Source organism: Labeo rohita, chromosome 1 (assembly GCF_022985175.1).
Source record: "Labeo rohita strain BAU-BD-2019 chromosome 1, IGBB_LRoh.1.0, whole genome shotgun sequence".
Lineage (NCBI taxonomy): Eukaryota > Metazoa > Chordata > Actinopteri > Cypriniformes > Cyprinidae > Labeo > Labeo rohita.
In genome coordinates this window covers 32,996,357-33,022,430 of record NC_066869.1, presented here as the reverse complement: position 1 = coordinate 33,022,430, position 26,074 = coordinate 32,996,357, and the positions used below count along the sequence as shown (strand labels likewise).

General features: G+C 34.3%; 2 protein-coding genes across 4 annotated transcripts; both read right to left on the bottom strand.

The window, feature by feature from the left end:
• Nucleotides 1-1,422: 1,422 nt before the first annotated feature.
• On the bottom strand, nucleotides 1,423-19,384 carry arfip1 (ADP-ribosylation factor interacting protein 1 (arfaptin 1)). Of its 3 annotated transcripts, XM_051118808.1 has the most exons (10): nucleotides 19,224-19,370; nucleotides 17,087-17,409; nucleotides 12,632-12,730; nucleotides 11,350-11,455; nucleotides 9,847-9,948; nucleotides 8,757-8,869; nucleotides 7,724-7,945; nucleotides 5,578-5,735; nucleotides 5,306-5,480; nucleotides 1,423-3,346 (listed from the first exon to the last, which is right to left on the bottom strand). In XM_051118808.1, the coding sequence occupies exons 2-10, from the start codon at nucleotides 17,405-17,407 to the stop codon at nucleotides 3,191-3,193; spliced, it is 1,452 nt and encodes a 483-aa protein (XP_050974765.1). In that variant the 5' UTR covers nucleotides 17,408-17,409; nucleotides 19,224-19,370; the 3' UTR covers nucleotides 1,423-3,190. The 3 variants fall into 3 exon arrangements, with proteins under 3 accessions (XP_050974765.1, XP_050974783.1, XP_050974774.1); XM_051118826.1 differs by lacking the exon at nucleotides 17,087-17,409 and having other exon boundaries at nucleotides 19,224-19,384; XM_051118817.1 differs by lacking the exons at nucleotides 9,847-9,948; nucleotides 19,224-19,370.
• A 1,237-nt stretch (nucleotides 19,385-20,621) lies between these two features.
• Nucleotides 20,622-24,763, bottom strand: sfrp2 (secreted frizzled-related protein 2). Its single transcript, XM_051120696.1, has 3 exons — nucleotides 24,125-24,763; nucleotides 23,963-24,043; nucleotides 20,622-23,032 (listed from the first exon to the last, which is right to left on the bottom strand). Exons 1-3 carry the CDS (start codon nucleotides 24,618-24,620, stop codon nucleotides 22,725-22,727), a joined length of 885 nt encoding a protein of 294 aa, XP_050976653.1. The 5' UTR covers nucleotides 24,621-24,763; the 3' UTR covers nucleotides 20,622-22,724.
• Between the last annotated feature and the right edge of the window lie 1,311 nt (nucleotides 24,764-26,074).

Here is a 26,074-nt window from a genome sequence, read left to right as displayed (position 1 = left end):
TAGGGAAACATAATGAAAGTGCTCTTAGGCACTAGAGTCGAGCATTCTCAAAATTCATTAAGTGAAAAATCTATTTCTATATCCAGTATCTAGGTTTTAATATTTTTTTCCGATCAAAATATATTTTATTTTAATGCCTCTTTTGTCAGTACAACACGTTCCCAACAGTTCGAGAAGAAAATGGTCCCTTAATGTCCCAAAGGCGACTGTGGAAAGAAATATTCTGGCAAGGCACATATAGAATGTATATTATATAATTAAGCAATATAATTTTTTTTTTTTTTTAAATATTTCAAATTATTTAATATGTAAGATGGTATGTTTTCCAGAGATGGGCATACCTACCTGAGGATTAATTCTCACGTGTACTATTGGACACATTGTACTCAGACCAGTTACATAAAGTCTTCGACAGGTTATATGAGGCCTTTCCCTCACTTAAAATCCATCTATTCTGCACATTCACAGCGTCATCATTAAATGATGACTAAATGAGTTCATAAAAAAGCATAGCCTACTAGGACCCACTTCGAGTCATCGACAAACTTTCTGGGGAGCCCAGATAAGTTTTTTTTTTTTTTTAATGAAATTAATGTTAACATAAAAACGAACAGAAACTATGTACAACATTAAATTGACATTATATTTTTTAGTTTATTTGTATCACAACAGAAGCACTATAGTTACAAAGGCTGTCAGTTCAGATAGGAGGGCCTTTGAATATTGTCTTGGACAAACTGTGGCTTTGGATTCCAAAAAGTTGAGAACCACTCAGTGATTATGTAATCCTAGAGTAAAGTCAGGGAAAACGCTAGGTGAACTAGTAAGAAAGGCAACAGCGCCCTCTGCAGGAATAACTCGTCTTAAATTCAAGTACACAATTAGATAATACCAATTTTAGTCAACCAATTACCAAGCAATGTTTAATTTTGTTCAGTCTGTGGTGTTAAAAGGTCGCATTAACAATTAAAGAATAAAAACTTAAGCAAAACATGGTCAGGTTGAGTATATGTCAGTTTACTTTAATTTGCTATCCTCACATACATAAATGAACTATAGTGTCCTGCACCAACTAGTAAAAAAATATATATATCAAAAATTATATCTGGAGTCTGAATAATTTTTTTGTTTTGACTTTATGTATAACAGGTCCTGTAGATCCAGTCAACTGAAACAATGTAACAAGGCAAACAATGTTTAATTACATCAGAAACCAGAAAGGGTGTCAGATGTAATGGGGGAAAACAAATACTTATTACTAAAAGATTTAATACATTTTAATAAAAAGAGTTAGACACAAGACTTAAGAATAAAAAGTTTTATTTTCTCCCATGATTCAACATTCAGGTCTTTTCTGCCTTTGAACACCCAATCTATCATTTATCAACAAATCTTCCAAAAAAAAAAAAAAAAAAAAGCAGCTCACAACAAAATTCTTTTATACCCAAAGTAAAATACAAGATTTTACAAATATATATATATATATAGATGTGACTATGAATGTCAGTCGGTTCTCACACATTTACTGTACATTGGTGTCTGTCTGCTGCTAAGACAGAACTGAGAAGTCACACAAAAACTAAAGGTAGTTATTGTACATCAAATGAAAAGAGGCAAGATAAGGAGAACCAGGAGTGTGGAAGTTTTAAAAGTCTCCAAGAAAATACAACTGCATTATTTTGTATTTGTATTTAACATATAGGTAAATCTCAACATTCCATTTGGCATTTTTTATATTAATTTGTTCCACATTCATCTTCTTTTGACATACTGTTCCCCACGTGTATATTGCCATGGTAGAAGTTTTTTTTAAATGCCCAAATCTAAAGCTTTTTGCAGGTTAGCATTTGATTATTTCATCATCTAAGCTGATAGTGGGTTAATTCCGTATTTAAAGAGTTAAACTCATTGAACACTTACTACAGTTATAAGAGGGGAATGATCTGGAAGAGATCTTCCTATGATGTGTATAAAAAAAAAAAAAAAAAAAAAAAAAAAATGTAATGATGAAAAAAAAAAGTAATGAAGAAAACAGAGATGCACAGAGAAAGAACAAAAACCAAACGGATATAAACAGCTGAGGCAGCCGACATGGTATTTCATGTCAAATCATTTTGGTTTACATATTGTACAAAATAATTTCATGGGTTAGTTATTGAAGAAATGGAATGCAAAGAAAGATTGTTAAAAAAAAAAAAAAAAAAAGACATAGATTGCAATTTCAAGTTAAATAGAGGTTGCTGGTCTATATGCATGTGTGATTATCCAGGGCTGCATATATGGCTGTGTTTATTGGTCCATTCTGTGGTCTATAGGATGGCAATGAGAGTATAATATAAACTCCTAACAACACTGAAGATGATTAAAATTGATGATTGACAAAGAGCAAGGCACATCAAGTCAGAAAAGAAGCCCCATCCCGTTTCTATGGGATCTACAAAAGGTTCACTTTAAAAATTTATAGCAAACTTCAAGATAAAAAGCCCAAGATTGAACGTTTATAACCTCCGATTATCCTGCCCTTTTTGTGACAGTAAATGCAGCACAGCAAAACTTCAAGTTTGAACTAAAATGGCCAACATTTCAGATCGGCAGTCTGGAAATTTATGCCAAGGTATTTGATAACAATATAACAGTGCAGTTACATAAAAAAAGGTTAGGAGAGGTTGACACCAGTGAGGTCTAAAAAAAGGGTGAAAAGACAAGTTTTGAATACAATTAAGGCTCAGACTACTTTTTAGTCCAAGACCAGATTTGATTTGAATCATCGTTTTTCAAAAAAACTACTTTAAAGTCTCTACAACATTCATAAGGCCTCTCAATTCTTCCTTCTTTCTGTTTATTTGTCTGTATTTTGTCTACCATTAAAGTGCTGGTAACTCGATTCATAAACAACAGGATTGATTTGTTGCGCAAGAGAGTGCAAACTCTCAGACAAAAGAAAAAACATTTATTTAAAAACTAAACTTCAAGTGTAAATTCAGACATAGCAAGGACAAGAATAGGAGCTAAATATTTCTCTTTTATCAAAACGGTTTCCTGTCTTATACATTTATTGACAGGTTTTAGTGTCCTGAAAGTTGTAAATAAGGTTAAGGAGTGATCGCAAGACATTTTTGCTTTATGGATTTGGTTTCCTTATAGAGTGCTGTGCACTGCCCTCCGCTCTGGATCATACCATTTGATTCAATCAGTGCTCCTCTAGCCAAGAAGGGGTTTCTCCTCCTGGTAACTTTAGTTTGATGTGGAACTGTTTAAGGGTCTGTTCCAGTTGCTGTTGGTTGCCTGCGAAGTATGCTGCAATGGCGTTATGGAAGAGAATCAGCTGGTTGTGTAAAACCTTCACCTGAGAAAGAGAGAATGCAAACTGTAACTCACACCCTCAGGATGTAAATCATAACTCACAGTACTGAAAGGATAAAAAAAAAAAGCAGTATAAAAGAGGCTTTTTGTTTCGGCATGCAATTGGGCATAGCAAACATGCCTTTTTTCTATGTTTAACAGGAACACCAAGACCAAAAAAAAAAAAGAAAAAAAAAAAAAAAAAAAGTGTAAATTAGCAATGTCCTTGGTTGAATAATAATAATAATAATAATAATAATAATAATAATAATAACAACAACAACAACAACAACAGCAACAATAGCAAATTTTATTTTATTTTATTTTATTCTATTTTACCCAAAAGTTTAATTATGAGCTTTAGCTAGAGCACATTTGGCATTGACTATACTGTTATAATGTTAGTATGATTTGTTTGGGGAAAAGAAAGGAAAGAAAAGAAGAGAAGAGAAGAGAAGAGAAGAGAAGAGAAGAGAAGAGAAGAGAAGAGAAGAGAAGAGAAGAGAAGAGAAGAGAAGAGAAGAGAAGAGAAGAGAAGAGAAGAGAAGAGAAGAGAAGAGAAGAGAAGAGAAGAGAAGAGAAGAGAAAAAAAAAGAAAAGAAAAACGGAAACATTTCAATCATTAATTAAACTATTCCAGTAAAAAAAAAAAAAAAAAAAAAACGGATTGAAAATATTATATTTACATTTTTGTATTTATTGCTGATTATATTCTAAAATGTGGCTGGCAAATTTGATGTAGTCTAGGCAACTGCAGTTATAACCAGCTATTTTTATGTTTATTATATATCATCTGAACAGTAAAGATGCCTCAAACAGTTTGAGTTCTTTTTTTTTTTCTCAACAGGATATCTTAGTCTACTTGAAAGGGCCTTTGCAACATATTTTACTTCTGTAATGTGATGCGTTGTTTCAGGACATGCGTATTGAACAAGAAAGGTTGAAAAACAAGAGGGTTTGGTTAGAACAGCCAAAAATGAAGGTTGTTTCAGAGGTGAAGCAAGTTGATATGATGACATAACGAAAATCTGACTTTTTCCACGCTTAAGTAATAAAATCGGTTTCCTGGTGCATTTACCAACTGCCACACAGATCTTATAAAAATTTCTTTCCCAGCTATTTACCCTCACAGACATAACCGACTGTTTTTGTAACTCATGTGTTTTTAACTTGCGTGTATTTGACAGTTTAAGAGCAATAATGAAAGAGAACGTAGTTTAGTACTCAAATGTTGTGTGACAGCCACTTTCTGTGCGCGTGCTTCGGATGTGTGCCCTCAAAAAAAAACGTATATCAGAAGTTTAAACTAATATGGTTTAAAACGCATGATTCCAGCACAATAGACATGATAATCAAAACCAAACACATGTTTTTAGGCAGAGTATTTGAGTTACGAACTGTAAAGATACAGCACTATTCTGAAAATGTGGGCGGGGAGCAGCAGCTCATGTGCGTTTAAAGAGACATGGATGAAAACAGCGTGTTTCTGCTTCCACTCAAAATGAGCATTTTAAAAATCATATTATAAGTGATCTGTGGGGTATTTTGAGCTAAAACGTCACAGACCCATTCTGGGGACACCTGAGACTTACATTACATACTATAATATGTAATAGCATAATAGGTCTCCTTTAAAGAAACGTTGGCATCATATTTCAGGGAGTAAGAGCTACAATTAGCCCTATAGGTATAGAAAAACCTATATAACCTGTTATTAGCTAGAGTAGATAGCACAGAAAGAAGAGAGTAGATAGCATAGAAAGAAGAGAGTAGCTTTGCACATTCAGCTAAATTTACATTTAACTTAAATTTAATTTGGTCAATATAGCACAAAAAAAGTACTAAAATTCATACTGAATATTAACTTTAACTTAACTAATTTTATTTTGTAAATTATTAAAGTATAAAATTTAACAAACACATTATCTAAATGCTGCGAATTTCAAAAGATACATTCACCTACCTTGTTTTCCTCCAGAAACTTGAGTTTGACTGAGACGTCATTGCGCATCTTTTCATATTTTTCACGGTGGATCTGGAACTGTTGCTGAGACAGCTCAATCTTAGGGAGTGTGTTGGCGTCCCGTGGACCCAGATTGAGCTCCTCTAAATCTGTGCGATACGCATCATACTCAATCCTACCAACAGAACACAGATCTTAGAGACTGAGCATCGTTTTGCTCAATAAATTATTAGAAAAGTAGTACACAGTGGCTTGTAAAGATATATTCAGACCTTGCTGCTTCATATTGCTTAATGTTGATCAAGGTGTCCTCTATAGTTTTATCCACTAAAGTTTTAACATTGGAGATAAAGAAGTTGATGGCTCCCAACAGAGTTTCTCCATTTTTTGCCAGGAGTTTTTGGGTTTCAGCATTGTAACCAAATTCCTCCTGAAACACATACATAAAGTGTTTAAATCTATATTTGCTGCTAGAAAAAGAACACACAGAAATAGACAGACAGCAAAACATCACACATATTGTACTGAGACTTTACCCTAGCTCTCTGAAAATAAATTAATTAAAATGAAACGTTAGTTCCCAATGGGCCAATTCACTTTCTGGTATAGCCCAGTCATAAAGTATTTAGTATTCGAGGTGCTTCTGGAAACATCAATACCAAAGTGTATCCAAAATAGTCCATGAATAAATTACACTGTATGGAAGGCATCTAGTTATTTTCAAGTGAACTGAAAAAGCTGAAAATCCATATATGGTACACAGTGTTCACAGGAGAATTTGTGTTGGCTTAGAGTGAAATATTACTGTATTTAAACCAAGGTGAGAATTATTACATTTCATATATGACTGTTTATATACAAACATATGCTGTCAATTGATTTAAAAAAAAATTACCTAATTAACCACACTTTTTTTTGTTGATTAATTAAGAAACAACATAAAGATGGTATCGACGGATTTTCTCTACGCCAAACATAATTTGCTGCCCACCTCCCAATCGCAAAGCACTTTGTGCTTTCTTAATTCTAAAAAGAAACAAATTCTCGTCTTTCAAGTTCTGTCAATTCAACCAACGTTCTGAGATTTTTAAATGTGATGAGACAGATCATTGTAGCAACAGATCGCAGTTCAAGCAGCAGCATGGAGGGTGAGTCTTATCCATTTTAAAGGAAAAGTTCACTTCCAGAACAAAAATTTACAGGTATTGTAAATCCATTACAGGAATCTTGTCATCCAAGCTGTTCATGTCTTTGTTTCTTCAGTCGTAAAGAAATTATGTTTTTTGAGGAAAACATTTCAGCATTTTTTCCCCTTATAATGGACTGATATGGTGCCCCGAGTTTGAACTTCCAAAATGCAGTTTAAATGCGGCTTCAAACAATCCCAAATGCGTAAATGTAAATGATCCCAGCCGAGGAGGAAGGGTCTTATCTAGCGAAATGATTGGTTATTTTCATTAAAGAAATACAATTCAAATACTTTTTAATCTCAAATGCTCATTTTGTCTTGCTCTGCTTGAATTCTGTGTATTCTCGCTTAAGACAGTTAGGGTATGTCAAAAAACGTATTTTCTGCCTCAACTTCAAAAATCATTTCAAAATCATCCTACATCATTGCAGAAGTACCGACCCAGTCTTTGCAAAAGGAAACATGCAAAGAAGATCAAACACCCTTAACAAAAAATTAAAAAATATGTGATAGCATTTAACATTAAAAAGTATATACATTCTATTTTATGAAAAAAAACTATTTGTTTCACTGGATAAGACCCTTCTTCCTCAGCTGGGATTGTTTACAACTGCATTTTGGATAGTCTGAAGCCGCATTTAAACTGCATTTTGGAAGTTCAAACTTGGGGAACCATAGAAGTCCACTATATGGAGAAGAATGCTGAAATGTTTTCCTCAAAAAAACTATTTCTTTACGACTGAAGAAAGAAAGACATGAACAGCTTGGATGACAAGGGGGTGGGTACGTCATCTGTAAATCTTTGTTCTGGAAGCGGGCTTCTCCTTTAATACAAGATATAGTGTGAAATAAACATGAATAAAAAACATCAGAAGGTATGTTGGAAGATACAGTATAGGTTACCAAAATGGATCATATCTCATGTAATCGCTCAATCAATGTTTCAGCCATGGAAAGATGCCAGTAAATCAGCTTGTGAACAGTGTCACTTAACATTGCATTTACCTCAGGAAAGTTATCCAGTGTTTACATTTATAACTATAAAAACACTAAAGTGGGGCTTATTTCCTATTAATTATATATGTACGTTTGAATAATTACAAAGCGTTTGTGAGTGCATCTTTTATAATCAAATTTATAAAGCAAAATAACTTTCCACTGCAGGAAAAAAAACCCCAAAAACATTATATTCTGATTTTGTATAAAATGAAGACGATGTGGATGCTTACATGTAGCTCAGGTGTCTTGAGACTAAGGTCGGCAAATGCGTCACCCAGCTGTCTCTGCGTCTGCAGCATCTGCGCCAGCTGAGTGCAAAGTGTCTGCGCCAGCTTGATAACATGCTCATACTTTCGTTTGTTATCACGAAGGACCTCAATCTGAGCCTCCAGCTCCAGATCAACTGTACGGGAGCCACGACCTAACTTCTCCGACAGAATTTGCTTTGTGCACTGTGGGTAGAACATACAAAATCTGTTAACAAAATGGGCAATAATAAGATGTAAAAAACATTGAAAACATTATTCACAGGGCCACAAAAGATTCAAATTGGCACAGAGGACACACAGAACCATTTTTTTTGCAATATTATAGAGAACATATGAAAATATGGGGAGAATATTTCAAAGGGATCATGCCTGGGAAATATCCCAAATCAGACTAAACAAGAACTGCATATGCACTATAACTTGTATACCATGAGTCTAAAGCAGTGGTTCTCAATCCTGGTCCTGGGGGTCCACTGCTTTGCACATTTTGCATGTCTCCCTTATTTCACACACCTGATTGAGATCATCAGCTCATTAATTCAGTTCATGGATCTCTCTTGAAAATCAACCTAATGAGTTGATGATCTCAATCAGATGTGTTAAATCAGGGGTCACCAAACTTGTTCCTGGAGGGCCGGTGTCCTGCAGAGTTTACCTCCAACTTTCCTCAACAAACCTGCCTGGAAGTTTCAAGTATACCTAGTAAGACCTTAATTAGCTGGTTCAGGTGTGTTTGATTAGGGTTGGAGCTAAACTCTGCAGTGACACCGGCCCTCCAGGGTCTGGTGACTCCTGTGTTAAATAATGGAGACATGCAAAATGTGCAGAGCAGTGGACCCTCAGGACCAGGATTGGGAACCACTGGTCTAAAGTGTTGTTCACTGTTCTGTTAAAGTACCTCAAACCCAAACTGTTTTTTTCTGAGACAAGGATGCTCAAGACATTTTGACTGAACACAGATGCCATCATAACCACAATGGCAGGAATCACTCACTTTGTAAGTGTTGATGCTCCACTTCTTCACCAGCTCCAGCTTCTCTATGGCAGGGCTTTTCATGTCATCAGCAAGGACCACTGCTCCTCCCGTCTGTTGCTCTCTCAAAGCACCTGATGACAGAATGACATCGGTTTACTGACAAGAGAACTGACTGTGATATGACATTACCCCTCTACTCTTATTGAGACTCTTATTGAGACTGACATAAACTGACTGAAGTCTGAAATATATCATTGAATGTGATAAAATTATACATCCAAGATAATTACTTCAATAATTATATATATAGTGCTATCTACTATAAGAGTGGTGTTATTTTTAACAAAAACAAACTAAAACTACTGAAAAAGATTTTTGTTATATATAATTACTAACTAAAATAAACAAAAAACAGAGAAAAGTATATTACAGTATACTATTAAGAACTGCAATTTTACACAAACGAAAATTTATCAAAATAAAGCTTAAATTAAAATGAAAACTGAAAAAAACAAAAAAAACAAAACAAAAACAGACACTAAATAATACTAAAATAACACTGAAACAGGAGTAACACTATACTAAAGATAAGCTTAGGTGAAACATGTTTTTTTCTCATTTAAAACATCAGACGGTGACAGAAACAGTGGGAAACAACAAAAGCAGTGGATTGGTTTTCATGATCAAAGTCCTGTGAGGGAACAAGTGTAAATTATTGTTAAAAAAACGTATTGTTTGCGATAAGTCAGGAAGGCAGAAGGTTACAGGGTGGTCAGCCAAGTCGATTAAATGAGCCCCAATTCCAAGTCATTAAAGAGGGAAGCAACAAGAGGGAAAAAAACAGGCCTGAAGGTCACAGAGTTGGCAGAATTTAATAGAACACCATCATAAAGTTAAAACCTACAAATCTAATGCACTACAACTACAAGTGGAACGTGATGTCAATTTTTACATCTCTTGAACATTTTAACAGACAACACTGGAATCTACAAGAAAAGCAATGTCTTTATGATGGTACAGCCTGAAACTGACAGTGCAGCATTAGTAAGGAAGAGATGAGGGAATTCAGATTCATGCGCGACGTTTTTTTTGTTACGGTATGTGGTACCTTTCCGTGTTTCCACCTGACTATCGCTGATGCTGCGAGCTAGCCGGCTGGCAGCTGCAGGACTGGGGACAACTTTAGGTGTGGTGGCCTGGAATGGCGACCCTAAAAATGGTCAGTGATGAATATACACTGAGTCTGAAATTCTTTTTGTAAAATACAGCCACAAAGGAAGTGCCCATCAATCTAACAAAATCTAAATAAATACATTGATTGTTTGACCCATGTTGTTTATAGAAAGTATGCTGCAAAAATGGGCTACAGTATTAAGACTATTACAGTATAACATTAAAATGTTTACCCATTTAAAAGACTGGGTTCAGTAAGCCTTCAAACTTTAATTGAATACTTTCATTCAAGAAGGATGCTTTAATTTAATTACAGTGACTGTAAATACTTTTATAATGTTACAAAAAAAATAATATTTTAATATTATATTTTGAGCTGGCCATTCAAAGTATCCTGAAAAAAATCCACTAAATATTAAGCAGCACAAATTTTAAAATATGAGCATATTAGATTAATTTCTGAATTATCATGTGACACTAAAAACTGGAGCAATGGCTGCTGAAAATGTAGCTTTGCCATCACAGAAATAAATTTCACAATTTCATATATATTAAAACAGAGAACAGTTATTTTAAATTGCATTTATATTTCACAATATTACTGTTTTTGCTGCATTTGAAATCAAATAAATTAAACTCAAAAATTCTGCACATAGTAATGCAAGTGTACATAGCAATGAATGAGGTTCAGGGCTCATTTAAATATGAAAGTCCTAAATGTACAGTGTCAACATCACAAAGAAAATCTGAAAAAAAAAAAAAAAAAAAAAGCTACAATATGACCCATTTGAATAAAATGTTTTGAATAATTTTCATTGTAAGTTGGTGATAGTGCAGCAATCAGGTGAAGCACGCTCCATAGTCTAAGCTAACAAGTGACAAGGGAAATATAGAGGAATAATAAAAAGGGGTGGTCAGCAATTACACCCAACTAATGACAGGTTGCCATGTTTCCGTCCTAATTAATTCACACAGTAGACGAGGATGAAATAATGAAAGGGGAAGCAGATGTTTAAAAAAAAAAAAAAAGATCACAGACGACTCTGTAATGAGACAGGAACACCTTTCTTTTCAAATTCAAATTGTGCCTCTCTCCACAGCACTCTCAAAGAGAAACACAGACAAACAAATGTGGGTCCACATTAGACGCACCAGATAGTAAGAGGAAATTGAAGCCATTCTACTAGTCCACTAACCTAATGATGGAAAAAACCCACTATAACCTGATCTCATTTATTACAATGAAAGGAAGGGTTTTTAAAGGATAAATATTTCACCACTGTCTCTGAGCAAATTGTGAATCTGTATGAAATCCTATGTAACACAAAAGTATAACAAAAGTTTGTGCGTTAACTGTAGCACGCTGAGTCATTGTATGTATTTGTGTGAAGGACAAAGACAAATTATGTTTAGGTTCAATGCAAGCTTTGTGTTATACCTGAATATTGCCCCACTTGGACCACTCCCTCATTCACTGCATAGTTTTCAGGTGAATTGTGGGAGTGTGATGCGATTGGTCCAGAGGAGATATTGTGTGGCACATCCTTTAGGGAATAAAACAAAGACAACAGCAAACAAGATTAAAATGATTGACATTCAAAAAGACATCATAACAAAGAAATATGCATAACAAAGCAATGTTTTCTACTGTTTTCTTCTTAGTTTTAGCTGTGAATCATTCATTTCAAAACAGCATAATTCTGTGGCAAAAAAAAAAAAAATGTACATTTGTATAAAGACTATAAACTCTCTTTGTTAATGCTAAATGTTTCCTCAGACACTGAAACTAAATACAGCGTGTGTGTTTGAGAAAGTTTCAGTGACTGTACAAAGTTCATGAATATTTAAAGAGGTAAGCCATAATTAATTTATGATTGGTCGTCTGTTGCTAAACAACTAAACATGAACTATTCTAGCACCATTGTTTCACATTTGGCAACGCCAAATGCATTTATGAACCAGGGTTAAAAGAGGTGCTAGGCATCATTCAGAATTATTTCTTTAACCAGGTACTTTTTAAAGATGCCTCGTGATTCATTGTGTCTAGTTCATCTGTTTAATGTGAAGAAAGCCAACACCTTAGATGATTTCTTCAAGGTTAAAAAGACTACTACTAGTAGAAAGCTAACCAAGCTAGTTTTGCTGTTGCTGCAAAACAGTTGTTAGTCAATAAAAGTACAGTATATTTATGTTTACTATAGATATAACAGTCTTTTAATTAAATACTCAACCTTGAGCTTACTGGGTGGTTGAGATGCTGGCACACTTTTTTGAGTTAACAAGGAGAAGTCAAGCTAAGAATAAATGCCAAACCGGATATATGGAGGTAGGGCTGGGCAAACCAACAATCCATAAAACAATATATTCAACAATAACAACTACGGCTTGTCTGTATATTGGTTGGTTATAAAAGCCACACTGATTTGTTAAAAAAAAAAAACAAAAAAAAAAAAAAAAAAAAAAAATTTATAGACTTTACATATATATGTAGACCGTGACATTACAACAGTCAGTCAATTCTTTTAAATATTTAGGAACGTAACTACAGTCATGAGACACATTGAAAAGAGACTTGTCATTGTCATTATGTGTCACAGTATCAATACCAATCTGTGTTCAAATGGCACCATTGTTAGTTGATATCTGTTCAGAACAAGAGCAGTTTAGAAACAGGGAAATTGGTGCATGATAGGAGGTTTATTCTATGTAGGATGTCTTACCCTGTGAAACACTTCATCGTGACTCTTGTCTGCTTCTCCGTTTCTGGTCACTGAGATTTGAGCAGCCGGGCTTCTGTGGGCCTCCTCTGCCATAGCCACCTTTAATACACACACAATAACAATAACTAAGAGAACTAGAGGAAAAAAAAAAAACAATGATAAAGCTGTCAAGCTAGGAGTTCAGATATAGAGTGCTACCACCACCAGAAAGCTTTGCACAATCATAGCTTGTCCGGGCTTGTGAAGTTTTAAGCAAAGAAAATGCAGCTTTAAAAAAAACAAAAAAACAAAAAAAAAACAGAATAAGTAGAATTATTATTTATCAGCAATGGGGAAAAAGAACTACAAAGAACTATTAGTAAACTAAAAACTCAAAACTGCACTGCCATCTGGTGATCATTTTTACCTTTCAAAAGTTTGAAGGGCTGTGTATCATATTACATCCTATGCTGGAATATAATAAAATGGCATTTATTTTACAAAACATTTTTAGCTGATGCTACCTATAATGTTTAATATAACAAGTGTATAATGTAGAGCAATGACAAAAGAACAAATATAATCAGGGTTAAATCTGACCCATTATTTTAAGCGATAAATACGAACCTGACAGCTACCCATGGAATAAAATGTCTGTTTGAGCAGTACATGCTATAAAGCTGTGAATGTCACAACTAGTGCTTCCAATATTTGTCTTATTTTATGTAATAATGAACCAAATGTGAACATGTATTTTTACTTTTTGTCAGTGTCACACAAATACATCAATGGTTGGACCAACAACTTCCAGTAAAGAGAAACGCTGCTTTCTCAGGGGAAAAAAAAAGTATTAAGCATGTGTCCAGGTCAGAGTCACAGTAGCACATGTGTCTAGATTTAAAAAACAAAAACAAAAGCAAAAAAAAAAAAAAAAAAAACCCAAAATGCTCCTTCTGGGATGTCCCAAAATAACACCCTCTCTTGCTTCCCTTTCTTTCCTGTCACCCATCAATAAAAAGGCAGAGAAATCTGAGAAAATATTAGTAATAATGATAATGATATCAAAAATAATTACCTTTTTGAACACATTTTTAAATGCTTAAAAAGAAATACTGAACCTTTTTTGTTCATCATTCAAAACCCCACAAGTGATGACCACAAGTTCATCAATAATCCTTTTAGGGATAAAGCAGCCTAGTTACTACAGCACAATGTGACAGACACTGGAATTAGGCAAAGGCTAATCAGATGTCCTGGAATAACCTTGAAAATTTAGCTTCTACCCCTCTCTCAATGACAAGCTGAAAAAAAAAAAAAAAAAAAAAATTCAGACTTTGGGCTCGCTGTATGGGTGAAAAAAATAAAAATAAAATAACGTCACTATATACAATGACCAGAGAACGTGAGAGAGATTAGAGAGAGAAACTCATTAACAAGATAAGGCATACGTGACTTTGCATCAGAAACCTGTAGGCCAAATGACTAAGAAGATTGCTGATGAGCTTTGCGGACAGTCTTTAAACGCTCCAATAAAACGTTGAAGTTCACTGCCTTACAGTAAGTCCAAAGGTGTTTTTTATGACACCACCAAAGCAAGACTTCTATTTACATTTGGTCACTTCATGCCTTTTTACTGAAAAAGACAAGATAAGATGTTTGAGATGGACAACAATTCAATCACGCAAACTAGGTGATAGAGTATAGCAGCCATATCCGACAAATGAACAAGGAGCTCGATGCGGGAGTGATAGTGGACACTGTGATCATGTTATACTGTGGAAAAGAAGATCTATAATGAATAAAAGATACAATTGTGAATATCAATATATGAAAAGAGGTAAAATATATATCGAAAACTAATTATTAGCCTATGCCTATTTTGAAAAGATGGCACGTAGTTAAAAGGATTGACCTGTGGGGTTTAATTCAGTCTTGTGGTTATACTTTCAAAACAGTGTGATCTTTGCATAATTTACATACTGGTGTATGTCCACTTGTCTGGTAGGTTTATACTGTAAATGTAGTACTGTTATATTTTGAGGAATGTACAGATCTGTCCAGTGGCACACATTTCTGTTACCTGTAAGTTGATAATTATTAGATAATCAATCATGTAATCGCTGATGACTGACAATTGTTTCCTTAACACTTTACAATAAGGTTCCATTAATTATTGTTAGTTAATGTATTAACAAACATGAATGAACAGTGAACAATAAATTTATTACAGTGTTTATTAATCCTTGTTAATATTAATGAAAACACAGTTGTTCATTTGTCAATGTTAGTTCACAGTGCATTAACTAATGTTAACAAGCACAATTTTTGATTTTAATAATCTATTAGTAAATACTGAAATTAACATTACGCTGTAGAAGTATTGTTTATTCTTAGCTCATGTTAACTAAAGTAGTAAACTAATGTTAACTAACGAACCTTATTGTAAAGTGTTACCATTGTTTCTATATTGCGTCTATGTTGTATAAAACAAATGAAAAATAAAACATAAATATAATATTTTGGATATAGCCATTACAATTGTAAGATCTGTTAAAGATTATAACTAACAGTGTTAATAAATTATTAACAGTAACTTTAAATAAGCGCTACATAACATCAAAGGTAATCTAAAAATAAAAATATGTGTAAATGAGCATTCACAAATTAATATCCAATATGGATACTGACTACATTACAAATTCACACCCCTACTACAAACATCAATAAAAGTGTGCACGTCAGTTGCATACGCAAATGAAGGCAAGACAGAAGCAGCATGTCGTCACTATTTGGTATCAGGTTGCAATTTAAGCAACTTAACACCTTATTTCAAGGTAGTATGATTTCATAGTGCCCTTGCATGTGGCTTATTATGTAACTACAAAAAGGCTATTTAGGTTTGTGTTCTGAGAAGCTCAGTGATTTGAATCTTCAAGACAGTCCAATCTTCAAGACAGTTGTTCGTCTGGCCGGTGAAAACAGCAGAGTGTCTGGTAACAGTGCATGAATCTTTCAAAGCCATCTGATGCCATCATGCCAGAAGGTCAGTGACTCTAAACTCTCTGAGATGAATCAAATAACAGTTGTGGTTCTCACTGGTTACTCTTATGAGCGATTCAAATCTGGATAGATCTGGCATCACATTCTGTATTAAGTGAGTTCATTTGTCTTCAAATGACTGTCAGGTTGATCTAACTCTAAAAGTCCTTATTTCCAAATGCTTTACAATCTGTCAACAGCAGATTTGATGATTAAATCAGCATTGATGAACAGTGCCTTGGTCAAGCCCAACAGAAGAGTCCCCTAGAGTTCAGTTGCTTAGAGACACTAACAAAGAGAGCAACAGAAACAACCACAATCTGATCAGACATTCTGAGGACAGAGCCGTTATCATGATCTTATATATTAAAAAAAAAAAAGCGACATAGGTCTAATAAACGCTCAATGAAAACAAAATATGGGTTTCTAAAGAAAAGTCATCAGAAGAACAGGAAAGACTTTTAACAAGATAAAGCAGCAAGCAAACATCACCTTATCAGGACAGGCTGTAGAACAATTTGAATCATGTTAATACTGCAGATAAAAGTGCAGTACAGAGTTTTTTCCCACTGTCACTTTGTTATTGTTGACAGGAGCTCAATTTGTGGTTGATTTTTAAAAAGTAAAAAAAAAAAAAAGTGCATATAGCTGACAAGAAATATAACATTAGAGTATCCTGTTGTTATTCTAATAAAAAAAAAGACTGATAACGAAATTTGTGCCACATCAGTAGAGTGACTACATGGTGTGTTTGTATTTTAAAAACATAATTTGGTGAAAAAAAAAAACTAAATGAACTAGAAAAAAAAAAAAATGTTGCAGCAAATAAAAATTCACTATATATTATTAGTAAACTTTGCTTTAGAAAAAGCTTACCTGCTAGGTTTCCAGTGTAAATGTATTACTGTTGCATTTAGAGGAGAATTAATAAGTTGAGATAATTATTGATAATTAATTAAAAATTAAAAGAAACATAATTATTATGTTATGGCTGATAACCGATAAATGATTGTTATTTAAATTCCATACTGTATAAAAAAGATGGCAAACTAGAAAAAAAAAATATTACATGTGGCAAAAATTGAAATATATACCTAATGTAAAATTAATTATATATAAAAAGTGTGTAATGTGCATTACATTGCCACAATACAAAACAGTGGCAAGACAGCAAACTAAAGAGCACAAAACGAAAAATATTTAAATGCAGCAAGCAAAACTGACCAGAATAGGCTAAAGAAATGCACCATCACCTGCATAAAGAAATAAAGGACACCTCACAAAGACATGGAACGAGAGAGACGTGCCTCATAATGCTGTAGCATTCAAGCAGAGGTCTAGCCTTTCTAATTTCACAGATAACTTGGCTGATTCAAATAAAAAGTCTGAAATCAAGCATAAGCCAAGCTAAAGGTCTCACTATGTCATTACTGTCACCTTTACATCAGCTTCTGTTGCCACACTGCTTGTTGTTTCAGAATCAGCATCTTCCCGATTTATTCGACTAGGTTTACTCTGAGCCTGAGAATCCTCATCTTCATCACCGTCATCCACATCCTCACTGCGAGTATAACTGTGGTTTCCAACTTCCTTATCCTCACTGATGTCAATTTCAGTCATGTGTGCTTCATCCAGGCTGTTTTTTCTGGCCTCTGATCGACTCACAGAGTCAGCAGTATTTTGATGGCCCTGTTCATTAGGGTCCGATTGATTATCCTGAGAGGCATTCTTCCCCGAGTCAAAACTAGCTTCTGACATTCCTGAAAGTAAACATACATGTGAGCAACTGACCAAGATTTTTCTTCTTTTGTGCTGAATTCAAATATATGCACGTTAGAATTCCACTGAGGCTGAAGTTTCAGGAAAGGAACCTGAAATTTTTACAGGTCAATACCCAAAATCAATAACAGCTGAAATTTAGTGTCCAATGACAGAGCTAGCGAACGATGAAGTAGAAAATCAGCAGAAGCACTGACTGAATTTTAGTTTTACTGGCCTTTTAGTTAATATTGTTTGACAGAATGTTATATTCAGTCCTTCTTATAAACTTTAGACAGCATGCTGCATTCCTTTACACAAAGGAATTTGAATTCAGGCCTATACAGAAAATAGACGTGTCATCTCACTAAATTTCTTGCAGCATTTTGTTCATCAGTTTATGCTATCTACACCACCCACACTACTCACGTTCAAAATGTTTATGGTTAAATAAGGAAATAGTTACTTATAAAGCAGACTAAACTCACAGGAAAAGAATCAGCCTAACTCTTTTAAGATGAGTTACAATGCAGCTTAATGAATAATGAAATCTATGTCTTTATGTCCGTGCACACAAAGACTCTCCCATGATGCTCATGTATCAGTAAGAGTTAAGTTAACCTAGAAAACAGGATTATAGGTTTGTAAAATAAAGCTCCAATTACACACAGTGACATGTTTTCTACAAACCAAGGTTCAAATGTCATTTAACTGAGTTATAGACATTATCCATATCCAGCATTATATCTTATAGAGCAAACAACTATCAAAAATTATAATTTTAAAGCAACTCTATATAATGATGCTGCCTCATCAGTAGCATTTAGACTATGTCAGATTTCGTAACTTTATTGCATGTAGTTTCCTACTTTTGAAGATTGATTAAAAAAATCTTGTACAAGGAGATTGTAATAATTTAATCATTTAGTCAGCTAAGACGGTCTGAAATAAAATATTCATAAAGTTTAAACATTTATTTAGTTTTAATAAAAAGAGGAAAAAGGAGGCCATACACAATCGCAGGAAGAAGCCCACTTTTCCTTTATAAAAAAAAAAAAAAAAAGCAGTGGACAATAAAATTATGAAACCTATTACGGCCAAGGCTTCGCTTACGAATAGTTTACTTAGGTCACGCTTTGTACTCTTCATTGGAGCATTCAGTCACATGACCTAATTAATATTCATTAACGAACCCTTTGCCATAGTAGGATTCGTTAATTCGCGTCATGGACACGTAAACGCTTTTTTACTTTCCAGTGTTAAGCAACGCTACAACACGTACAAACCCAAAGCAATACAAGATGTATATTAAAAACCATAGGTTTTATAAAATATTTTTGTTATTCAATTACGTTGTCTTGTTCCTTCCTGGAATTCAATCTCTAAGGGTTGCCTCATTGTTGCGCCCGCACGTCACAAAGTTGCGATTGAGTTACTTCCTTTGCCTGAAGCACTTCAGTCGACTTATGCGTTACAAAACGCAATAAACCTGCATTTCCACTCTCTGTACCGCTTTTATATCAACGATACGACCTTCATTAAGCATTAACATAACTGATAGCAAAATTATGAGTGGGTGACATACAGTTTTTTGCCCCCTCCTCTTCTTTTCATCAAAGGCGTGAAACGATCAGAACAGAACAGAGAGTAAATCGACAGTTTGTTAGTCTGTCTGACAGCCTGGCTGAATTTCCTTTAGTCACTTTTCCCCGTGGCAGGGGAGGCAGAGGATCAACCCTGCATACTGAAGCCATCATGCCTGCCATCACACATACATGAACAGCGATGCAACAGTTGATTGTTCAGCAGCACTCACCTGCACACAGATTACAGCTTTCCTCTTTCGTGTTGCACAGCTCTTTTCATAAAAACGGTCTTGGCTCGAGTTTGAGTTGCTGTGTGTATCATTCGATACACAGCGAATCCCTCCACAGCTCAGTGAAAGTCTTTTCAAACACACCCGGAAGAGGACGTGTGTGCCAGTACATATAATAGAGCCACAGCATGTCTGTCGCCTAGTGGTCAAACCAACAATACCAACATCGATAAACACCCATACAGCATCATACATTAACTACAGAACAAATATAAATCAAATCCAGTGTTATTTTAGTATTATTAATGTATGTATTATTTTTAAAAAAATATGTTGTCATCTGTATTTTAAGTTTTAGTTATTTAATGTGCTTCTGACGTTATATATTTAACTTTTATTATATTATTTCAGTTTTAGCTATAGTAATTTTAGACTTCAACTTGTTTTAAGTTAGCTGACAAGGCATCATTTCCCATTTTCGTTTAAGCCTAAATTTAAGTTTATATGCAGAAATGAATTAAAGGTAAATACAATTCAAATACAAATTTTAAATCATTCATGAAAATAGTCTTGAATTATGATAATAATAGTACAAACTCTTATACACCTGTCTTTAGAAGAAACAATTGGCAGCTTTACATTTACTACAAAATATTTTCAATGTTGTCGTTAGATTGATGATCACTTCTCAGTGATCCTTCTGAAACATAGAGTAAAAATCACATGTATGTCTTGTAAAAATCTGCTGCAGCTTTGTAAACTGATACTATTTTTCATATCAAATGATTTATATTTAGAGTGGGATATCTACAGTATTTTGAGTCCAAGTATGCATATGAACAATTTCAACCACTAGATGGCATGGTATGTTTACAGAAGTCTACAGTCTAGGGCGGAGAACACCAAACCAGCGCCCACAGGGCAGTTGACCTTTGACGACCTTTGAACTGACCTATGATTTGAGTTACATTTCGTTGTGATTTTATTGTAAATTTAATAGCTGAAATGTTAACTTAATATAATATAGTTTGATATAATGCAACATTTAGTTTGAGCACTACTTCCTTCAGATTTGTGACCGCAATTTTATTTGTTTAGCAGCCCTAATTTTAACAGTAAACAAAATAAAATTATTTATTGTAAAAGGCAGATTTATTTATAAAACATTTCTGAATTCAATATCTATTCACTAGGGGGAACTAAAGACCACAAATACATGCAACTTTCTGACAGTCTGTTTATCAGTTACTAGTAGTTAGTAGTACTAGAAAACTTAACTCGCATTATAAACGTATAATGTGATCTAAAGTCAAACAATCTTTATATACATATTGTTAAAAACAGACACTTTTTAGAAATAACAACACCATCTATGGTTTTCTTTTGAAATGTATTTGCTCTTATTTTGTACTGGATGATTGCTGAAGAAAAATGACACAAATCATCAATGATCAAATTACATTGCTTGGCGGTGGGTGTAAATAAATGCATTAAACAGTAATGAAATGACAACATATTGCTACTGTGACGAACAAATGAAATGCAACAGGTTTTGAAACTATGTACAAGCATAAAAATATTGAATATTTACAGAGTATCACAAAAGTTTGGATATTATCTTTAGACATTTCCCACTGACCAACAGCACAATAAAATTGAATCAACATTGCTCTAACGGTGAAGCACATAGAGAAGCATGCCTCTGTGGTTTTACCAGCATGTGATTTTACTCGAAAACTGGGTATTCATGAGCTAAAAGAAAACAGCAAACAATTTTGCGAGCATAACAAGACACAGACCCATACAGTACAACATTATTAATGTAACTGACACAGAAAGAAAATAAACCAATACTATATAAAACTGCAGGTTGTAATTTAAAGAATATAATACAGGAACAGTGCAGTATTTAGGCTCAAGTAGAAAGAAGACAAAAACCCTGGGCTAAAGAAACCATAAATTTGTTGGCCTACTCATCATTGTCTGGGGAGAAATGAGAACATTCACATTAACATACATGATCATACTTCAGAGGCTAGTGTCATATGGGATTTAAACACTGAGAATAGAGCCAGCTATCTCATTGTACTGAAAGAAGTACTTAAAGCAAAACTACTCACACAAGCACTCTTACTTATTTACTGTGGCAGATTCAAATCCACACAGACCATGCATTGCTAAAAAAAACGTCCTTGAAATTCTCATACCTACCATTTCAACTTCTCACATGCACTATATTTTCATAATATATGTAATATATGCATTCTACAAAATTGTGTGATTTTAACCAACAGACGTCATCATAAAGACATTTAAAAGTGTTCATGTCCGGGTTTTAGGCAGGCCATGTCAAATTCTTCCACATCAGACTCAATAAATCAATTATATTTGGACATTGCTTTGTTTGCGGGAGTATTGTCATTAAGAAACAGAAATGGACCCTCCTCAAACTGCTGAAACAAGACACTGAATTCTCTACAATGACATTGTATAATAGCATTAAAGGGATGGTTCACACAAAATGTAATGAAAAATTCCAAATCTGACTTTTCTTCACCTTTGAAACAAATGAAGATATTAGCGATTTCTGTCCTTCCAATTTCTGTCCATTCAAACAAATCTTTGATGCTTCAAAGAGTTAATAAAGACATTATAAAAGTAATCCATATGAATAAAGCGGTTTAATCCAAGTCCAAGCAGGAATGTTTGAGCTTTCGTTTACCATATTTTATGTGGTCTATGCATATGCATTGATGAATGTTTATCTTAAATTAAATCTGTTCATCATATGAAGCACTGGGTCTTCAGAAGACTTGGATTAAATTGTTCAATTCATTTGAATCATGCAATGGACTTTAATGAAGAGACAGAAGTCTGTCACATTTCATAAAAAATATCTTCATTTGTGTTTCAAAAGATGAACGAAAGTCTTATGCATTTGGAATGACATTAGGGTCAGTAAATGACAACAGAAGTCTTATTTTTGAGTGAAATATCCCTTTTTAAGTTTGTCTTCTTTGGAAATAATGGCAGAACTTGTTAGGGGCTAGAAGGGGACTAGAAGAGGTGTCCACATACTTCTGGTCGTATAATGTAATATCTCATTCATTTAATCCAATTACAAAAAATAAAACTGAAAATGGACAGACTTTGCTTCTTAATTTTATGCTAGAAGCTATAAAACAGCTGTCAGAAATTTGTTCTGTGACAGTTTTGAGGCTCTATAGTTAATTATGTAAAAAGAGAGGAATGAGCGAATGAGTTCTGTGAATAGCAAATGTGACAAGTAAAGTAAACTGCAAAAATCATGAGGGAAAATGAAAAGGTGTAACTGTGCTGAATCTAGGTTGGGTGCTTTTTGACAGTTACAAATGACTGCTCCACCAATCCTGAGCTCTGACTGGCCAGGAAAAGCAGATATTAGAGTTTTACGTGAACCATTTATCTATGAACAAGTCTTGGTTTTCAAGACCATTTGAGTGCTCTCATCAGTGGAAAATCCTAGCACTGAAGTTTGCGAATACTGCGAGAAATTCTCTTAAACTCCCGCTGACCCTTCTGCCAGCGCTTCAATGACGTGATGACCAAATTTCCATCCATCTTCTGGCCCATCACCAGATAAGCAGCATTGATGTCATTCATTTCATCACACACACACTGAAGACCATCTTTCAGCCAAAGAACAATCTTCCTGAAGTCACGATCAGTAACGCCACCATTCAGCTTGTAGATAGTCTTGCTCTTGGTTTCTGGAATGATCTTGGTGTCGCCATTCATGTAGGAGATCTCCTTGACTTTGATCTTTAAAGCTAGTGTGTAAATACAATGAACAATGGATACACAGTAAACAACTGCTTGAGTTTAGGGTAGACCAAATATTTGAATACATTTTGCTTTCTCTATACTCTTAAAAATAAATGTTCCTCACTGGTTCTTTTCAGATATTTTTCACTCTATGGGGTGAAAATGTACTTCTGTACTTTTATAGGTTTTCTGAAAAAACAAACAAACAAACAAACAAACCAAAAAACATAAACCAGCCTTAGCTGGTTTGTTGGTCTGGTGTGTTGGCTGGTTTTTGAGAAAATGTTGTGCATCTTTCAAAAAGATAAACCAGCACAACACCAGCTTGGCCAATTCTGAACTGGCTAAGACCAGTAAACCAGCCTAGGCTGGTATAAGCAGGCTTTTCAGCTATATGATTCTATGGAGATTAAAAAAATTTCTTGATGTTACATTATAGCGTCTTCAGATCAGGGTTCTTTAAAGCACCAGACTGTTTTCAAAAGAACAAGAAAATAAAAAGTCATCTGTGGAATATAAAGTGATAGTTCCCACCAAATAAAATTTCTGACATCATTTACTCACACTCATGTTGTTCTAAACCTGTATGCATTTTTAGTTATTTTGGGGATCACGAAAGAAAATATTCTGAAAAATGTTTTTTTTTGCCGAAAGTTGATGGGTTCCAGTACTGTTTTGGACCCCACTGACTTTCATTGTTTGGACAAAAACAGTTGAAACATTCATCAAAATATCTTTGTTTGTGTTCTGCAAAACAAAGAATGCCATACAGTACAATATAAGGGTAAATAAATCATCTTCATTTTTGAGTGTACCCTTTAAAATGTATCTTATATGGCTATATTGATTATAATGGACCTTTATTTTTAAGAGTGTAAAGCTGAAATATTACTACATTAATTCAGATGCTTAAAGCAAACATAAAACAGCCTTACCAAAGTCATTTTTGCACAAGCTGTCCACAATTTCATTGTCATTCTCAGGCTTTTCTTTGCAGGCCTCACACACTCTTGGAACTGGGCAAAAACAGATAAACATAGTAGTAAAGGTAAAGGGTGTACATGCATCTAGACGTGAATTTAAATCCATTTTCTTACCTTCCTTGGTGACTGGCACTAAAGCATCTGCGCCAGCAGGTGGTATGCACAGGTCATTATCCAAAGGGAAGCGACTGCAGTTCAGCATGTCCGGCCAAGGGAACCCAAATGCGGCCATCACTGGAGCGCAGCCGCTCTTCACGCTCTCACACAGCGACCTGCACGGCTGAATCGGCTCGTCCACATCATCCAGACACACCGGAGCGAAAAGAGAGCAGAGAAACTTCTTGGTGTCCTTATGACACTGTTTCTGGACCAGAGGGGTCCAGGAGGATGCCTGTTGCAGAACCTCGTTCATGGTTTCGTGTCCGAGGAGGTTAGGCAGACGCATGTCCGTGTACTCGATGTCATGGCACAGGAGCAGGTTTGCAGGTATGGGTTTGCAGTTGCTCTTTTTCTGAAAGAGCTCGGGCTGATCGAAGGCGAATCCGTGAAGCGCATCCAGATATCCAGGTAAGCACAGCGCAACCAGCAGTGCCAGATACGCGAGCATCATTGCTTCAGCTGAGAGGAGACTGAACACAGGTCTAACGTGGAGTTACGAACTGAATTGTCTTCTGCACCAACCTGTTCTCATAGTAAAGTCTGGGCGGAGCGAAAGAATGCGCTCATATATCCACAGCTTAAGTTTCTGCTGTTTTCTGCATATAGGTTGTTTGTCTCAAAAGCTAGTTAGCTGCAGCGTCTTTTTGGTCATAGAACATTCGAACGGCGAAATAAATTATGTCTATAGACCCACACTTACTGTTTATATAGACATATTTTGTGTTGTCGAAGTCAATACAAAAGTTAAGAAGTCTATATAAAAACAGGTTAAAAAAATACCAAAACATTACAAATAAAAGTTTTACACAGCGTTAAACAGGTTTAAAAACCCTGCTAATTTTTTTTTTTTTTTTTTTTTTTGAAATAAACATCGTTTTTCTTTCTTTTTTTCTTTTCTTTTTTTTTGCTCCCTTAAACTACAGCCTTTTAATTCCAACCTTGGCATTCAGTTTGTTGGTTGAGTCAGTTGCGCAGCATAACTCTTTGTCTTTAACTTTGTCTGGTTTTAACCATGAGCTATATTATTTTAATGCTTGTTTCAAAGAGAAATAAGTGTAAAAGTACATGCCTAACAGTATATCTATCAATTCACTTTAAGTAATTAACAGTATAGATTTAAATTGCAATACAAAAGAATAAAAAGGAGTAAACTAGTTGTTTCTACTCAAGTTTTACTTTTATTAAACTTAAAGTACACTTAACAGTATACTTTTATGGAATAAAAAAGTGCCAATTTAGTCCCAAAAAGTATTGAAATACTTTTTAATACATTGTACATAGTATTTATTTTAGTGTACTTACAACATAAAGTGTACTTGGAAAATATACTTGAGTTTACTTTATAAAATGAACTTGAATTATACTTAATTTTGTAAAGGTACTTCTAGTTCATATAAGAAGTAACTCTTTAAAAATAAAGATCTCAAAAAGGGTGGTTTGCAGTGATGACATAGAAGAACCATTCTGGGTTACCCACAATAATGTTTCAGTGAACATTTCTTAGTAGAACCTTTTTTGTCTTGCTGTAATCGAGTAAACTTTTTCACAATAAAGAACCTTTTGTGCAATGGATTATTTGCATGGATGTTTAAGGTTCTTCATGGAACCATAAATGCCAATAAATAAATATATATATATATATATATATATATATATATTTAAGATTACTCTCAAGTGCAATGAAGTAGTAGTAGTAGTTTGTTAAGATTGACATAGACACATTTAAATTACTTACTTGATGATAAATCGATTACACACTTGCATTAACAATGTTTTATAGAAAAATACGTAGAATATTCATTCATTTTATTCCAAGTGATCAACTGATTTATGAGTTGCAGTAAGGCTTTCATTTGGTACACTGTAAAATCCAATAGTTTACCTTACTTAGATATAATTAGTTAT

What these genes read in the sequence shown, in the direction of transcription:
- sfrp2 (XM_051120696.1), bottom strand. Translation starts at nt 24,620, where the DNA reads ATGATGCTCGCGTATCTGGCACTGCTGGTTGCGCTGTGCTTACCTGGA. An exon ending in AGTGCCAGTCACCAAGGAAG is followed by an intron (nt 24,044 to 24,124) that starts GTAAGAAAATGG and finishes GTTTTTGCCCAG; the next exon opens with TTCCAAGAGTGTGTGAGGCC. An exon ending in CTTGTGCAAAAATGACTTTG is followed by an intron (nt 23,033 to 23,962) that starts GTAAGGCTGTTT and finishes TTTACACACTAG; the next exon opens with CTTTAAAGATCAAAGTCAAG.
- arfip1 (XM_051118808.1), bottom strand. Translation starts at nt 17,407, where the DNA reads ATGTCAGAAGCTAGTTTTGACTCGGGGAAGAATGCCTCTCAGGATAAT. An exon ending in CAACAGAAGCTGATGTAAAG is followed by an intron (nt 12,731 to 17,086) that starts GTGACAGTAATG and finishes TGTGTATTAAAG; the next exon opens with GTGGCTATGGCAGAGGAGGC. An exon ending in TCAAGACACCTGAGCTACAT is followed by an intron (nt 5,736 to 7,723) that starts GTAAGCATCCAC and finishes TATGTGTTTCAG; the next exon opens with GAGGAATTTGGTTACAATGC.